A 17,928-nucleotide genomic window follows, 5' to 3' on the forward strand; every position below is an offset into this window, starting at 1 on the left:
AAACGCGCACCTGTTAGGCCCTATTCACACCTACAACCGCAAACCATCGGCGATTACCACTAGCGTTTTGCGGGAGTGATTTGTCCTTAACGTGGAAAAATCACTGGGTACTGCAGCGTTTTGGGAGTGATCGTGATTAGCGGTGCTATGCTTGCTAATTGCCAGCAAAATGCTGCATGTTACTTGTTTGCGGTTAACGCTAACCGCAAACGTGGCAGTGAGAACACTGCCATAGGCTTACATGGGCTAGCGGTTTTACAAACCGCTAGCGTTTTGCTCTGAGCGGGAATCGCGTGATTCCCGCTCAAGTGTGAATGGGCCCTAATACTGCAACGCACCTGCCGCACTGTGAACGTCTCATAGGTGGTGCATTGCAGCATTATAAAGCGGCCATTGCACTGCATTGGACAAATATCACTGCAGAGGGCAAGAGCCATATGGCAGTACAACAAACCTTAGAACTACCCAACAAACTGTTTTATGTATTTGGGTTGAGATGGGCATTAATTTGTGTGAGTAGTATGTATGGTTGTTTATTTCTTATATAGTTTTTTGTTTTCTTTTTCAGGGTTGGTACATAGTAACATATGCCTTGGGTATCTACCACCTAAATCTCTTCATAGCATTCTTGTCTCCAAAGGTAGACCCATCTTTGTTGGAAGATCCAGGTAAAGTGTTAGTTCTTCTTTATGAACCCTATCTGTTTAGGAGCTTGTTCACACATCACATGTGCTAAAAGATTCCTGGCAAGCAACTTTTTAATGGACTGAATGTGTGTCCTCCATTCAGTTATTTTGAAAGGTTCCTGCAGTGCACAGTATTCTGACTAGACATGGGTTGAGGGTGGTGCTGAGCAGTGTCTATTGCTCAGCTCTGCTTCCTGTTACATAAACTGACTGTAAATTCATTGTAATCTCTAGAAATCTTACATTGGCTTGCACATGGATGGATTTCTCATGGAGAGCTAATCTTGGACATTGCATCACGCATTCATTTTTACGCTCTCTGGGTTCTTTTTGTTTTCTCTCCCTAACCCTCAGTTTCTTATCTGAGGGCCCGTTTCCACTAGCACGAATCTGCATGCGTTTTCTGCATGCAGATTCACATAACCAATACAAGTCAATGGGCCTGTTTCCAGTAGCCCAAAAATCTGCACAGCAAAACCATCAGAATTCGCACCCCGCAAGCATAGTGTGCGATTCACATGTAATGTAATTAATAGGAAAACCACATGCGTTTTTGCCATTTTCCATGCGATTTAGCATTTTTTCCATGCAAATTCGTGTACAGTTTAGCATAACAATCAATGTAAAAACACACCGGCATTGACATGGCTAAAATCGCATACCTACAAAAATATGCGATACACGTGCAATTTTGCGTTAAAATTTGCATGCAAACGCGTACTAAATTTGCATCCGCATGCGAAATTGCACCGCACCAGTGGAAACATACCCTGACTTGGGACAAGTGTGCAGCAGCTCCAATCAAACTCGTCCTTTTATGAATGCATTTTCAATGTTCTTATTGCATATTCTCAACGATTGCCTAGCAAACAACCAACACAAGGTTTCAGGCTACATACCCTTCATCAAGTGCTCAGCCCTCTGGTTACACATACTCACATATACAGAAATCGCATAACACACCCATCCTACCTAGTAGGAGGCAGTAATAAATCTTGCAATGCAATTAACTCTTTTCTCATAGAAAGCAGCAATGAAACTATAAGAAGCATCTGAGGCTGAAGTCAATATTTAAACATCCGAGCGATTATGTCCCCACTCTCTCCATCCACCAGGCTTCCCTCCAAAGCAAGTCCACCCTCTGGTCTGTCTTTCCCTTCCTGAAAACTATTCACCTCCAGTACCTGCCACCTTATTTGGTTATTTGGATGGCTCTGTGGTGGAACTCTTGAAAATATTTAGCTAGGAAACAGTACCCCCCCCCCCCCCCCTTCCTTTAGTGCTCTCCAAACTATATCAGGGTTATTGATGATGGTTTTATTCTCATTAAGTCTGGCTTTCACAATCCTCTAGATTTGTCCCACATATGCTAGGCCGCAAGTTCACTTAAAGGAAACCTAAACTGAGAGGGATATGGATGTTTCCTTTTAAACAGTACCAGTTGCCTGGCAGTCCTGCTGATCTCTTTAGCTGCAGTAGTGGCTGAATCACACCCCTGGAACAAGCATGCAGCTAATCCAGTCTGACTTCAGTCAGAGCACCTGATCTGCATGCTTGTTGAGGGGCTGTGGCTAAAAGTATTAGTGACACAGGATCAGCAGGAGAGTCGGCAACTGGTGTTATTTTAAAAGGAAAAATCCATATCCTTCTCAGTTTAGGTTCCCTTTAATGTAGTAAATTATCCCTTTGGTGTCACATGTTGCATAACAACTCAGAGGGATCGGTTCACCTGATGGTGGGCGATGCACACTAGGGCCCTTAATGACACAATTGCAGTGTTGGCAGTGTAAGCATGGGAAAGTACCCATTTTAGGTGATACCAGAAATTTTTGTGTGCCTGTCTTGGTTTGTCCGCTCTCACTAAATGGTCCCTCATGGACTTGCCCTTCTAGTAGGCAATCCTCAGAGGCTAGATGAGCGAACAGAGACCGGCACAGCTGCAGCTGGCAGATAATAAATCTTAGGACTTCAGGGTATGTGGTATATAACTTCAGCACATGTGTACTTGGTGTTGAAAAGCAGTCTGAAATCGATCCTTAAAGGTAGAAGATTCACCCAGCACTCCGTGCATCAGAAGTTAAAAAGCTTTATTATGAAGGCTTACATTGATCCATGAAAATGCAGTCAGTTGTCAAACTGGTGAACATACCCTTCAGGGTGTCCACACTGTCTCTGAAGATGCTATAACTAGCGAAACGATCATCAGTCGGGCCGCCATCCCCCCACATCACCCCCACAGCTGAACTCCAGCTAGGAAGGGTATGTTCACCAGTCATATTTGCACGCTGTTTGGCAACTGACTGCATTTTTATGGTTTAATGTAAGCCTTCACAATTAAGCTTTTTAACTTCTGATGCATGGAGTGCCGGGTGAATCTTCTACCTTTAAAGGGGAACTGAAGAGAGAGGTATATGGAGGCTGTCATGTTTATTTCCTTTTAATCAATACCAGTTGCCTGGCAGCCCTGCTGGTCTATTTCTCTGCAGTAGTATCTGATTAAAACCAGAAACAAGCATGCAGCTAGTCTTGTCAGATCAGACTTATAAGTCTGAACCACTGAAACACCTGATCTGCTGCATGCTTTTTCAGGGGCTATGGCTAATAGTATTAGAGGCAGAGGATCAGCAGGGCTGCCAGGCAACTGGTATTGTCTAAAAGGAAATCAACATGACAGCCTCCATATACCTCTCTCTTCAGTTCCCCTTTAAGAATCCTCAGAGGCTCTTTGCTGATGGAGGTAAGCTGGGGATCTGCTGCGATCATTGGTCAAAACTTCAAATGTGTGTTGCGTAAAATTAGTTCCCTACAAATGGTTGTCACAAAGCATTACATTATCATCCTCATTCTTGTTACCATTGTACTCCCTAAATGCTTCTCTGTCCATCCATTCTACCTCCTCCGCTCGACTCTCAGAGATTCTTTTATCGTAGCCTCTTTCAATAAAATCCTGAGTGGGGAGTTAATATTAATGAAGTTAATTTTTTAGTCAGTTTGGATGTGGTTAAGCGACTCCTGAGGTGAAAAAGGAACACAATCTTTACTGATGTGAGAGTAGAAAGATATATGGCGTTAGTGATGTTTACCTTAGGTTATGATGCGACGGCCTAATTCCCTCAGAGCTCTATCACGTGATGTTCCTGCTCACGTCTCAGAAGTAGACAAAAAAAAGTCATTCCACAGTGATTAACCTTGCCATCAGAAAAGATCCTGGCATCACTGACTTACAATGGGCTAACATTAGCTAAATGTTATATAGTGTTGTAAAAAAAAAAAAAAAATAACAATTTTACAGTAAAGTTCCACTTTGATTAACATGAATTTTATTATGCCTATATCAGTGTCTGTTAAAAAGATTTGTGCTGTGTTTGGAGATTGCTGTCTGCCTTGTTACTGGATGTGGTTATTTCATATAAATATATAATCTTTCCTGTAGATGAGGGGCCTTCATTACCCACAAAGCAGAATGAAGAGTTCCGTCCATTTATTCGACGGCTTCCGGAATTTAAATTCTGGTGAGTATTTATGTAGCAGCTATTTCAGTGTCTGTATAAAACACACTAGTGTATTCATGAGATCTTTCTCTTGAAACGAAGTACTTTCATGGCATATATTTGTTATCTAATCCCCAAATAGCCATCTGATAAGTAGTGAAAGTATATTTCAATATGAATTTTGTCTGCTTACAGGATCAGAGAACCCCTAGTTTTTCCTCATCTATAGAAGCTTCTCCTAAACCAGCAGTATATATAATGTACGCCAGCCATGTTGTAGCCATAGTCTTCTGAAGGTTTGACAGTTTCCCGAGGCTTCTGCTGCCTGTGCGTTTCAGTGTTCTTAAAATAACAGTGATCTTCTATCTACCCTGGACGCTTACATTTCATTCCCATGTCTTAAATAATAGAAGTTATCACTCAAATTAGTGAAACTGTTTATTCAGCTAAATACAAGTGTAAATGTGTGGGATAGTGGTCCCTAAAGGTGGCCACACACCATACAATTTGTTAAATATCTGTTCAATTCAAGAATTGCAATTTTTCTGACTGATTGTAACATTTCAAAAATATGACCAATGTACCACACACATGTTAAATTTTTCCCCAATTAGGATAAAAATTATTAGAACCTTTAAGAAAATTGCTAGGGGGTGTATATTAATAAACTAACAATCTAACACACACCATACAATCTTTAGAAAAACTGAAGAAAAATTTCCAGCATTCCGGATCGATAAACGGGAAATCCGATAGGATTTTTCAGTCGAATAGGAAAAAAAAGCTTTCCGGGTCATCCGATCATGTTTATCGAATTGCCGTAAAATTGGATCATTTTATTGTATTGTGTGTGGCCACGTTTAGACTGTGTTCCCATTTGAGCTGAGAACACATGACCGGTTACAGACGGATCTCAGAGTGGTCTGCTCCTGCTTAATTTCTCAGGTGGAGGAGGAGAGGGAGCTGTCAGGTGATCTGTGCTCACAGTGAGAGACTGCATGCTGCCTCCTCCCAGCTCCTCTCTGAATACTGAATTTGTGCTTGATGGTTAAGAGGGAGGTATGTGGTATCCAGTAATGCTGCACTGTTATGTCAACAGGAATTGAAACTACAGCCATCCAGGGATCAGTTGAGACTGATAACTAGGCCTGTTCTTTATGGAGCTATGTTATGGTGGCCATACACTGGCAGATGGACACCAGATTTGACCAACAGATAAATTCTCCTCTAACTGAAATCTGATTAGAGAGGCATATATTATGCCGCTGCAGGGCATGGCTGACTGCCAGGCCCTCTGGTCGCCCTCCATTTAGTGTTTCTCTTCTCTTTAGGTTTTTTTTGGCTTTAAGGTTGTTTTTAAAGAGAACCTGAGATGGATAGTATGGGGGAATTTACACTTACCTGTGGCCTCCTCCAGCCCCATTAGGTGCTCGGGTCCTGCACCATCCTCTCTGGCTGCTCCGTTCTCTTAAATACCTGTCAGCAATCTGGCTGGCCGAGCTTTTCTGCAATTGCGCGGCTTGGCCATGCACTCGCTCCCTCGCCAAGAATGTACTGAGCCTGTGCAGAAGCACACAACTGTACAGATTACCTGAGAGATTTACCTGAGAATGGAGCAGCCAGAGAGGATGGAGAGGGACCTCAAGCACCTAATGGGACTGGAGGAAGCCCCAGGAAAGAATAAATACCTGTAAATAGATGTTGCCTGCTGCGTACTCTGCATACATTTGAAACATATTGGACTCTCCTTGTAGGACAGCAACTTCTTTGCCTGTAAAGACCTGGATTTGGATTTTTGCCTCAATACTTCTAATTGTCCAAATTGTGGTGGAAGCCATGCGCCTGATATTGGATGTCATTGTGCAGATAACACTACTTCCTGTTACAACAATACCTGTCCATATCAGTGACTGCTGCATTTCATATCCTATGATGTACTTGGATTCATCTGAATCCTGTTGTAAAATTGCAGAAAAATGTTACTTTAATTTTGAAAGCCTTTGACAGAGTTGTGGTGGAAGCTGTGTCTCTGGTATGGGATGATATTATTATTTTTTTTATTATTATTATTATTATTATTACTTATATAGCGCCAGCATCTTCCGTGGTGCTGTACAATAGCATACAAGGTATAACAATACAGAGTATACAATATAACACTTGATACAAGACAAGAGGGTATAACAGCTAATACAGTGAACAAATTAACTACACGTTTTTACAAAAGGTGGGGGGTATGTACACCCATTACACAGTATTGTGAGACAAAAGAGCCCTGTCCAAAAGGCCTTACAGTCTAAACATTTAAGGTATAGGACAGTAGGTAAAGGGAGGCTGTGTGTGCAGTGGTAGAAATGGTGGTTAGTGGGCAGGGTCCTAGGTAGGAGAGTATGCTTGCCTGAAGAGGTGAGTTTTCAGATTGCGCCTAAAAATGTTTTTGAGTGGCGGATGTGTTGAGGGAGAGTGTTCCAGAGGAGGGGAGAGGATCGAGAGAAGTCTTGCAGGTGAGAGTGGGAAGAGGTGATCAGGGAAGAAGACAGGATATCGTTGGCAGAGCAGAGATTGCGTATAGGATGGTATCTGGAGATGAGTATATTTAGATAGGAAGCAGCTGTGTTGTGGAGAGCTTTGTGCTATTGTGCAGATGTTACTGCACCCTGTTACGACGAATTATGTCCATTACTAAACGATGACTGTTCAAATGCAGGTCCTGGTCATTACTGGAATTCAACTTAAAGATGTTGTACAACAATTAAAACTTGTTTGAAGAAGTGAGGCCGTCGTGCCATTTGTGGAGAGATACATAAGCGCATATACCACCGCTTTATACAGGTGGAGTACATCTGGAGAGCTGCTTTATTGTATTGGCGTTGGGGAGTGATCACTGGACACCTGCCCAGAGTGACACGAGCACGTTGGAGACAATAGGATGTGTTGAATAATCATTTGTGACCGTATTACACTATGCAGAATTTAATCTTTTGCAGGTTGATTATAGTTGCCGTGCGCAGCAGAAAACCATTATTTATAGACATCCTAACTGGAACTTTACTGCAGCAAACCCAGGTTCAGGACGGTATTGTAAGATCTAGAATATCTGAAGTGGTGCATCACTTGTAAACCCATTTAAAGTGGAACTGAAGAACGTAATAAAACAGTGTTTCGCTTACCTGCGGCTTCTGCCAACCCCATGCAGCCTTCCTGTCCCGCGCCGCTCCTCCACGATCCTCCAGTCTCCCGCCGCCAGCTAGTTTTGTTACCGTCGACTTATAAGTCGATGGTAACTGCGCCTGCACGCCCTGAGCCACGCATAGCTTTTTCCGCATTCCAGCCCGCAATAGCGTCCTGTGCTATTAGCAGAGTGCAGGACACTATTGCAGGCTGCAATGCGGAAAAAGCTAAGCGGGGTGTGCAGGTGCAGTTACCGTCGACTTCCAAGCCGACAGTAATGAAACTAGCTGACTGCAGGAGAATGGAGGATAGTCGCAGGACAGGAAGGCTTCAAGGAGCTGGTAGAAGCCCCAGGTAAGTGAAACACTTGTTTTATTATGATCTTCAGTTCCACTTTAAGTATAAATACCCCCATACCATCCATCTCAGGTACACTTTAAATGAGACATTACTAAATAAATTCTACACTAGAAGTGTCTCCTGGTGCTCACTCTACTCCTTTTTTTTTATGCTCTAGCTTATTTAAATAAGAACTGAAAAAAAGATGTGCTAGTGGTAATGAACGAGGAAAAGTGTGGGAGTTACTGCAAGATAAATGGCTGGTGACATGAAATAAGCTGTAATTTATATCAATATGTATTCAGAGATTTCTATTCATTTTGCATGCATTTTACCCACTGCTGTATTTTATTCCTGCATTACCAGAGCCTGTCACTATTGTATTGTGTGGATTTGTAAATTGATGGCAGTCATGGTAATTAAAGTGAAACTCCACCTGAGGGAAAGGTTCAACTGTCCACATTGCAGGGAATGACAAACCTTATTTCAGCCGTGTAGTAGGAGTATGTAAAGCACAGTTATTTCACGTTTCTTGTGGAAAATGAGTAAAAAGTTCTGTGTAGCTAATTACTCTTTGTGGAAGATAAGATTCTTGGTAAGTCCATGCTCTGTAAAGAAAGTACAGCTTCTAGGCTAGCACAAAAGCTCTAGATATTCATAGCCGTCATGAAAATGGTAAGATACTTTTTAATCATTTTGAATGACAAAAAGTAATGTAGCGCAGGCAGGGGTTTGCAGCCATATTCAGTACAAAGTGGGATTTCACGGTAACACTTTATATTGGAAGTGAATGTGTTAGCATAGATTCCTGCAGCTACTCAAGGTGAAACAACGGTTATTCACCTATATAATCAGGAGGGGGGTACTATAGCGTTACGAAGAATCCTTTATTTACAAATGCATAGTTAGTACATGTAAACACTGTTTATCTTTCTTTCTAGGCACTCCGCCACTAAAGGAATTGTTGTCGCCATGGTGTGCACTTTCTTCGAGGCATTCAATGTCCCTGTATTTTGGCCTATCCTCGTCATGTATTTTATCATGCTTTTCTGTATAACAATGAAAAGGCAAATAAAGGTAAGATTTATATATGAGAATCAATATTTAGGGGTTTATTTTTTACCATTTCTATCTTTAAAGGGAACCTACATTGAAAAGAATATGAAGGCTGCCATATTATTTATTCTCTAATAAAAATGCCATATGCCTGCCTTCTGTGCTGATGTTTTGCTTCTAAGTCACTGGCTCAGAATTAGCATGCATATTAGATGCTTTGACTGTGGTCTGACTCCACTGGCTGCATGCTTGCTGCAGGTGTGTAACTCTCAAACAACTAAAGCCAAAAGCTCAACATGCTTCATGCAAAAGAAGAAAAAAAGATGGGGACACTGGGAGCCCGATCTAGTGCAGCACGTTGCGTGAGTCGGCTTAATGAAAGTGTGTTATGCTCACAAGATTGGGTTGCTGATCCAGCAACCACCAATATTGCATGTGGGAAAGAACCATCCCCACTGGGCCTTTACCAAGTCCTTCAGGCACATTTTCAAAAGGAAGTTTGTGAAGGACTCATAAACGTTAACCACAATTTTGGGTTGGTAGATATCAGCAACGGTCTAGGAGGCCCCCAAATGTTCATTGGTATTTTCCACAAACGTATACCTCTCTATATAAAATCATAAGGTGGGTGTTTGCCTACCTTATTGAAGACTACTGAAAGGTATACTCTAGACAACTAATTTTTTATTCAGCACAGTGGACAACATGTTTCACGGCCTGATGCTGCTTCATCAGGGCAATGTGATAGCATGGCAGTAGGGAAGCCTGGGGTGCCTAAAATAACAGGAGTTATTGAAGATGGCAGCCTCCGTATTTCTCTCACTTAAGGCTCTCTTTCAACTATCAATAAACACATATCACACAGCTAATTCCTTTATCCCCGCATACTGTTGGCAGCAGTAATATCAAGATCCTTGGGCAGTATTAGCAGTTTAATGCTGGTGTTTGTTGCCTACGGTTGTCTGAGCATTTTATGATTTGTACTGTAGCATGCTTATATGTATACTAATACTTCCCATACTGAGCACAGTGAGTGAACAATGATCTCTGCTCTGTCTTCCAGCACATGGTTAAATACAGATACATCCCATTCACACACGGGAAGCGGAAGTACAAAGGAAAGGAAGAACCCAGCAAGCCATTCTCCAGCTAAAAGAAACTGTCGACTTCTTTTTGACTTTCTTATGTAAAAATTAAACCACCAAAAAAGGAAAAAAAAAACAGTTATGAGCCATTGTAACAATGCCTTTTTATCCACATAAGCATAGATGATTTTAAACAATGGTAGTGCACCTTTTCTTTCTAAGGATGTGCTCAGCGTTCCATTCTGCAGAGTTTTGCCCTAGCAACGTTCCTGTTCAGTGTGTTTGCACAGTTCAGTTGGTCAGCTGAAGTGGGGCAGGTTGCGGTAAATGCTCAGATTTCATGTAAACCCATCGCTTTGTAGCAAACAGAGAAAGCTGCAGAGTAGACTACAGCCATGCAAGAAGCCTTTTGATTGAAGCTGCCATTGTGACTCTGGGCCACATACCAATCCTGTAGCAGTGAAGCTGAACATATCCCTTTTCACTGTGAGTGATGTCTCTGCACTGGAACTGGAATGCAGCCCATCAATCACAATGGTAACCTCTGAGGTTTCTCTGCAAATACTCTGTGGGTTGAGGATAGGCAAGAGTAGGCTTTGATTGATTTGCACCGCCCCCCACTTACCTATATTAATGTTGGTATGCATTTGAAGTTTGATGTCCACTTTTTGTAGAGCTATAAGTATTACAGTTCTAGGAGTTTGAACACTGTGGCTTGCAGCAGTTGCTTGGAAGACAAGGGAGGAGTTGTACAGAGGTAACTGAAAGAGAAGGAAATGGGCTTCAGATCTTTACGCTACCAGGGACACCAAATACCTTTGTCAATCTTCTTTATCTCCAAGAGTTGCCACCACGGGCCACTGTAATCGCTGCATTGTGAACAAGCCACCATCAGCAAGCTCTACATAAGTCTGTCTGCACAGTGGACAGGAATTAAGAATTCATCACAGATCTCTTTAGATTTGATTTGCACATCTAGCAGGTTAGGGTGACATGGCATGGCTAAAGAAGGGGTTATGTGCCGCTAAACTTATGCAGGGATTGCCTTTGCATGACCTATTCTGGATATGTTTTTTGAGCTTTTATTATTTGCTTACTCCAGTCCTATTGACAGCAAGATCTGTACAGAAATCTTTTATACGCCCGTGCCAAGCAGATGGGTGGAGCAGCATAACCTTTACTTTTCAGTTATAGCATAAAGAGCATTACCTTTTCTTTTGGTTCCTGTTATAAATGCTATCTAAAGTAGCATACATTTTTTTCTCTCCTTTTTGCCACTATGATAAATTGTGTCCTTTTTTTACATTAACTGTTCCAAAATTGAATATTTTCACAACTGAAAGCAAAGATGAGCACAGTGTTTACCGCCTTACTACTGAAATTGTGTTTTACTGCAGAGTCACAGGTCTACTGATGGCATACACACAGTGAATGCAGCCATCTCCGAGCTAGACCAGTCTCTTTGCCATGTGCCTAAGAGGTGTTGATACTTTCTAGAAAGCTGACATACTAGGGTGTAATGACTATTAATGTATAAAATGGCTGCCTCCACTGTATGTGTTTAAGAGGTTTTCTTCAAGTGAAATCTGGAATTCAGACTGCTTTTATTTAATATTCCTGTTAATATTTCTAATCTGACGTGTACTTATTTATCTGACAATTACTTTATGTCACCACATTCCGCAGTGCCTCATTGATTTGGCATGTCCCTGAGGTTTTTCCTACAGGTTGTCCAATGTAGACTCTAGAATAAAATTTACATGGTTCAATGCCTGTACTCTTTTTAGGAGGTTGTGGATTATATTTGATAAGTGTCCCGTATAGGAAAGTTTCTATAAATTCTAATATTGAAATTTGTGTGATCTTTTTTCATGTTTTAAATGTCTGTGGGTACCTACTTCTTCAGTCATTCTCTTATACAGAAATCTAAATAGAATTAGAGTGCTCCATAGTGTGTTACCACAAATCGCTTTATTCATACAATAAATGTTGTACTTGTGGGATTAAAAGCATAATGGCGCACGTCATAATTAATGGAAGTGGGCCCCCTCTCATTGGTGCGAAAGCTCTCCCGGGCTCTGCCAGCTGCACGGTGTCCGGTGGGCTGGACTCTCAGCGTGCCCAGGTCTGGGTGGACCCTAGTCCCAACGTGCCTCTAGAAATTATCTGAGGAAGGCGTGGAACACCGAAACTCGTAATGACGCTGGATGTAAGTTGGGACTCTGATCCGCCCAGAGCTGTGTATGCTGAGAGCCCAGACCACCAGACACCATGCTGCTGGCCACAGCCCGGGAGAGGCTTTTGCACCAAGGTGAGGGGTCCCAGTTCCATTATTTTTTGCTGTGCATCATTATGCTTTTAATCTTGTAAGTGACTTGAAAAGATCAATGAGATGCTAATAATTCCAGCTAGCCTGCAAATGTTATGTAATTGATATGCAGCTTGGTACTGGGCCAATCAGATGCACTTCCTGACTGTTTGGATTGGCCGAGTTCCAGGCTGCCATAAATTTGCATGCGAACCAGGACTTTGGGGGAACAATAGAAAAAATCCAAACTGCATGATCCCTATTTCCCCTGTCAGTGTCAGGCCAGGACTTGGGGTAATACCTATACAAGCATCAGTTGCCCAGTCACAACTAGGGATACTCAAAAAGTTGCAAATAGTTTTTTGATGCAGAATTATGCAAATTAATGCAGCTTAACCACTTAATGACAAACTGACTTATAAAAACGTCCTGCTAGAGCCTCTTAATGGCTTCAGGACGTTTTTTCCCACAATCCTTCAGGGCAAGGTGAGACGTCGCCCCTCCCAGACGCAGGAACAGACAGCACTTCCCCTATAAAACATTGTAACAGTTAGTCCACCCTCAGTGCTGTTTGTTCCTGCGTCCAGGCAGGTCGGCATCTCCCCTAAGGATTGAGCCTGTGTGCTGGGCTGCAGGTTTTAATTCTATGGGCGGCTGAGATGGTGGTACTGAGGCCATCTAGCCTTCGCTTCACGCTGGACACCCGAGTGAAGTTTGCCTACCTTTCTGCTCCTAACTGTAGGAGGGCAAGTGTGGAAGGCATGGCGTTCTTTTCCCGCTCTGAATGAGGTTGGTTCCGGAGCGCAGGTAAGCCGCTGGCGTGCTGTTGCGGGCTGAGCGTGGGGAGGTGCATGGCGCATGATGGACGCTGGTCCAGATGGTTCCCCTGTGGCGTGTATCTTCCGGCGGGTATGTCGGAAGACACGTTTTAGCCTGTCGGGCCTTCTCTCCGTCACTTCCGGTCCCGCCTCCGTGAGTTCTAGGCGGAAGGATAAGAGAACGCTGTGCGTGGCTGGCGGGCATTAGTTACTCTGCAGAGGAGAGACTGCTGTCTTGGCTGCTGGATGTCTCCAGGATGTCGGCGCCGGATAAGGCAGAGAGTAACCCAGCCGCTCAGAAGGTGAGAGTATGGGATCTCTTTCTGAGCCATACGCTAAGGTGCATTTGAATGGTGCTTATATCTGCTGTTTTTTCTCTATATATTTTTCAGACTAAACAGAATGATGCAGGAGATAAGGCGAGGCCTCCTCCTACCTATAAGCGATGCCCTATGTGTAGCGTTAAGATGCCATTGCCATACTCCAAAACTTTGTGTCAACAGTGTATGGAGAAAGTTTTAGGAGAGCAGTCAGGTCCCTCTGTTCAGGAGACCTTGCAGGCTTTTAGGGAAGAGATTAACTCTTCATTGGCTTCATTTAAATCCTCTTTAACAGTAGCATGTGCTTCTACTTCTCAGGTTGCTACTGTGTCTGTTCCTGTTTTGAATCCTATCTCAGAAAGTGAGAATCAGGATCAGGGGGAGACAGGGGTTAGTTCGGCTGAGTCTGACTCTAGAGAGATTGAAATTGATACATCTTCTAGATTCAAATTTCGTGTGGAGGATACTGAAGCCTTGATTGCAGCTATTAATGATACGCTGGAATTGAATAAGGATACAGTGTCTGGTCTGTCCATACATGATCAATTATATAAGGGGATGGAGGAGAAAGAAGGTCTTACTTTTCCTGTCCACAATGCTATTAAGCAGTCGATTCTTAGAGAATGGAAAGATCCTGAGAAGAAGCTACTTATTTCCAAAACAGTAAAACGCAGATTTCCTTTCACTGTTGAGGATTCGGCTCTTTGGGACAAATGTCCAAAATTGGACGCTCCTTTTTCCCAAGTTTCCAAACCAGGTGATTTGGCATTTGAGGATTTAGGGGATCTTAAAGATCCGGTAGATAAGAGAATTGATGCTTATCTCAAGAGATCTTGGGAGGCAACGGCAGCTTCCTTTAGGCCTGCGGTAGCTTCTACATGTGTAGCCAGAACACTAGAATTATGGGTCAATCAACTGAAAGCTAGCATTCTGGCGGGTGCTTCAGTTGAACAGTTATTGGAATCCATCACGGTTATAAATAAGGCGGCTAACTATTTGGCAGATGCCTCGGCGGAAGCGGTTAGGTTTACCGCTAGGTCAACGGCTCTGGTGAATGTGGCACGCAGGGCTCTGTGGTTAAAAACTTGGGATGGTAATTTAGCATCCAAAAACAGACTGTGTGGAGTTCCTTTTTCTGGAGATTTGCTGTTTGGTCCAGATTTGGACTTGGCTCTAGAAAGGACTTCGAATAAAAGAAAGACCTTTCCTAAGAAGCAAAAAACGGCAAATAAACGTTTTTTTCGTAAACCAAAAGCTGATCAAAAAGAACCGGTTAGAGAGCAGAAAGGAGTCAAAAGATGGTTCTCTGACAAATCCAGAAGAGGGGGTTTTAGGTCTAAGCCCTCTGAATCTCGAACGAAGCCACAATGACTCGTTTGTGGCGGTGGGGGGAAGACTAAAATACTTTGCCCACAAATGGTCGATGATGGCAAAAAATCCATTCATTCGGCAGACAGTCAAATTCGGTTATCAGATAGAGTTTGCTTTACCCCCTCCGTCAAGATTCATTGTGTCAAGACATCCAAAGGATCCGGCTCTTTTTCCCGAGATCCTGCAAATATTAAAAAATATGTTGGATCAAAATGTGGTTTGCAATGTTCCAAAGATGGAACAAAAAGAGGGTTTCTATTCAACAATATTTCTAGTAAAGAAACAATCGGGAAAATTCCGATTGATTCTAAACTTAAAGAGACTAAATCCGTTCATGAGAAAGAAAATTTTTCGTATGGAAACGATTTTTACAGTAAGAGATCTGTTATTTCCCGGGGTTTTTATGGCATCTCTAGACCTCAGAGATGCCTATTGGCACGTCCCAATTCACAAGAGGTCACAGAAATTCTTAAGATTTGCCCTCCAAATAGACGGGCAGGTAAGGCACTTTCAGTTCCTATGCCTCCCGTTTGGGATCACTTCTGCACCAAGGATATTTACAAAAATCCTAGGCGAAGCTCTAATGCCATTAAGAGAAGAGTCGGTCCTTGTAGTGCCTTATCTGGACGACCTACTGATATTGGGAAATTCGGAGGCACAAGTAAAGCATCATCTGCAGAGAGTATCAACTCATTTACAATCCTTGGGCTGGATTATAAATCGAGAAAAATCATGCCTAGATCCAAGCCAAAGTATGGTATTTCTGGGTATTCTGATAGATTCTTTAAGTCAAAAGTTGTTTCTTCCACAGGAAAAAGTGGAAAAGGTAAAATTGGCAGTTCAAAAATTGCAGGAGGAGTTACGACCTACGCTAAGATTGGTCTCCCGAGTGTTGGGGTTGATGTCCTCAACAATGGTGGCAGTGCCATGGGCATTGTCTCATATAAGGAGACTCCAGCGTGTATTCCTGGAGAATTGGGATGGTCAGCCTCAAAGCCTGGAGATTCGTGTAAGAATTCCAGCATCAGTCTCCCTGTCTCTTCGATGGTGGTTGGAGGAGGTCAATTTGTTGAAGGGAAGACTGTGGAAAGAGCCGGTAGATCAGATTTTAACCACGGATGCAAGTTCGTGGGGTTGGGGGGCTCATGTGGGGCATTTGGCCTTCCAGGGCAAATGGTCAAAAACAGAGTCCCAAATGTCCTCGAATTGGAGAGAATTGAGAGCTGTGAAATTGGCCTTGATTCAAGCGAAGACCATTCTGGGTCAATCACACGTCCTGATTCAGTCAGACAATATAACAACGGTGGCGTTCTTAAACAAACAGGGAGGCACGAGATCCCTGTTATTGCAGGAAGAAGCGGAAGAGATTTTATTTTGGGCAGAAAGGAATGTGTTGTCCTTGAGAGCAGTCCATCTCAAGGGCACATTGAACATAGACGCAGACAAATTAAGCAGAAATGCAATTCGGGCTTCAGAATGGTCCTTAAACAAGAAAATATTTTTACAGATTGCGGAGAAATGGGGAACACCATCAGTGGATCTGTTGGCAACACAAGAGAATGCTCAGGTACAAAGGTATTATTCTTTGAACCCGAGAGACGATGCGATTGGAGTAAATGCGTTCAATCACCAATGGAATTTTCATTTGATGTATGTGTTTCCACCTCTAAATATGATCCCGGCTGTCCTCATGAAATGGAGGGATCTGAGAGGACGCATGATTCTGATTGCGCCTCGCTGGCCCAGGAGGAGCTGGTTTGCAATGATGAAGTCATTTACAATCGAGGAGCCTTGGATGCTACCTCTCATACCGGATCTGCTAGTTCAGGGGAACCTGTGGCATCCGCATCCAGAGCGCCTGAATCTGGCAGCTTGGATCCTGAATTAGACTGGTTAAGGGGATTAGGAGTGTCCAATAAAGCAGCTCTGACATTGATCGGAAGTCGTAAAGATGTTACAAGAAAGATCTATTTAAAATACTGGAAGACTTTCCACCTTTGGTTGCGAAAGTCAAAGTTTGATAATCTATCTATCCCAGCAGTCTTGGATTTTCTCCAGGATGGTTGGGATAAGAAGTTATCGGTCAGTACATTAAAAGTTCAGATGGCAGCCCTTTCGGCTCTGTCGGGTCTTCCGATTTCTTCATCTCCTCTAATTTTAAGATTCATGAAGGCTGTATCAAGGAAATCTCCGGTTTTTAGACCGTATGTATCTCCATGGGATTTATCCATAGTGTTGCAGGGATTGTCTAGAGGGCCGTTTGAGCCATTGACAGAATGTTCCCTTAAGAATCTCACGCTTAAAGTAGTGTTCTTAATTGCAATAACTTCAGCAAGAAGGGTAAGCGAATTGCAGGCTTTATCAGTTAAAAATCCATATTTTCAGGACTTTCAGGATAGGTTGGTTCTACAGACTGACCCGAAATTCTGTCCAAAGGTGATGTCTAAATTTCATAGATCACAAGATATAGTCTTACCTACATTTTGTGTAGATCCAAGTTGTGAGAAGGAAAGAGTATTTCACACATTGGATGTTAGAAGGTCAGTATTGGAATATTTAGCCAGAACGGCTAGGTTTAGGAAATCAGATTCATTATTTTTATTATTTGCAGGCAAGAATGCAGGGCAGGCTGCATCTAAATCTACAATTGCAAATTGGATCAGGTCAGCTATTATTGAGTCTTATAGAGTAATGAAAGTAGATCCTCCAGCTTCTTTTAAGGCTCATTCTACAAGGGCCATGGCAGCTTCATGGGCAAATAGGGCAGGAGCTTCTCCTGAGCAAATCTGTAAGGCGGCGACGTGGTCGACCTTTTCTACATTCATTCGCCATTATCGAGTGGATGCATTATCGGCTCACGACCAGGCGTTTGGAAGGAAGATTCTCCAAGCAGTGGTCCCACCCTGAGGTTGTATTACTTGTTAATCGTCTCACCTTGCCCTGAAGGATTGTGGGAAAAAAGCAGAGTTAGTACCTGCTAACGATGTTTTGAACAATCCTTCAGGGCAACGATCCCACCCGGGTGTTTTGTCTTTGTCGGATAATGGCACTTTGTGTGGGTTAGTTGGTTGTTCACCTGTCGGTACTTGTCTAAACGCACTGAGGGTGGACTAACTGTTACAATGTTTTATAGGGGAAGTGCTGTCTGTTCCTGCGTCTGGGAGGGGCGACGTCTCACCTTGCCCTGAAGGATTGTTCAAAACATCGTTAGCAGGTACTAACTCTGCTTTTTATAAGTCAGACAGTGCTGCTGCCGCTGTGCGCGTGCATTCCCGTACACGTG

General features: G+C 42.9%; 1 protein-coding gene across 2 annotated transcripts in view; it reads left to right on the top strand.

The window, feature by feature from the left end:
• RER1 (retention in endoplasmic reticulum sorting receptor 1) overlaps positions 1-11,597 on the top strand; it is a 73,463-nt gene extending 61,866 nt beyond the window's left edge. For both annotated transcript variants that reach the window (XM_068240668.1, XM_068240669.1), the window contains 4 exons: positions 569-668; positions 4,120-4,198; positions 8,629-8,764; positions 9,807-11,597. In XM_068240668.1, coding sequence (XP_068096769.1) covers positions 569-668; positions 4,120-4,198; positions 8,629-8,764; positions 9,807-9,896 — 405 coding nt within the window. In that variant the 3' untranslated portion in view covers positions 9,897-11,597. The remainder of the gene's footprint in view (positions 1-568; positions 669-4,119; positions 4,199-8,628; positions 8,765-9,806) is intronic.
• Positions 11,598-17,928: the final 6,331 nt, after the last annotated feature.

Source organism: Hyperolius riggenbachi, chromosome 6 (assembly GCF_040937935.1).
Source record: "Hyperolius riggenbachi isolate aHypRig1 chromosome 6, aHypRig1.pri, whole genome shotgun sequence".
NCBI lineage: Eukaryota > Metazoa > Chordata > Amphibia > Anura > Hyperoliidae > Hyperolius > Hyperolius riggenbachi.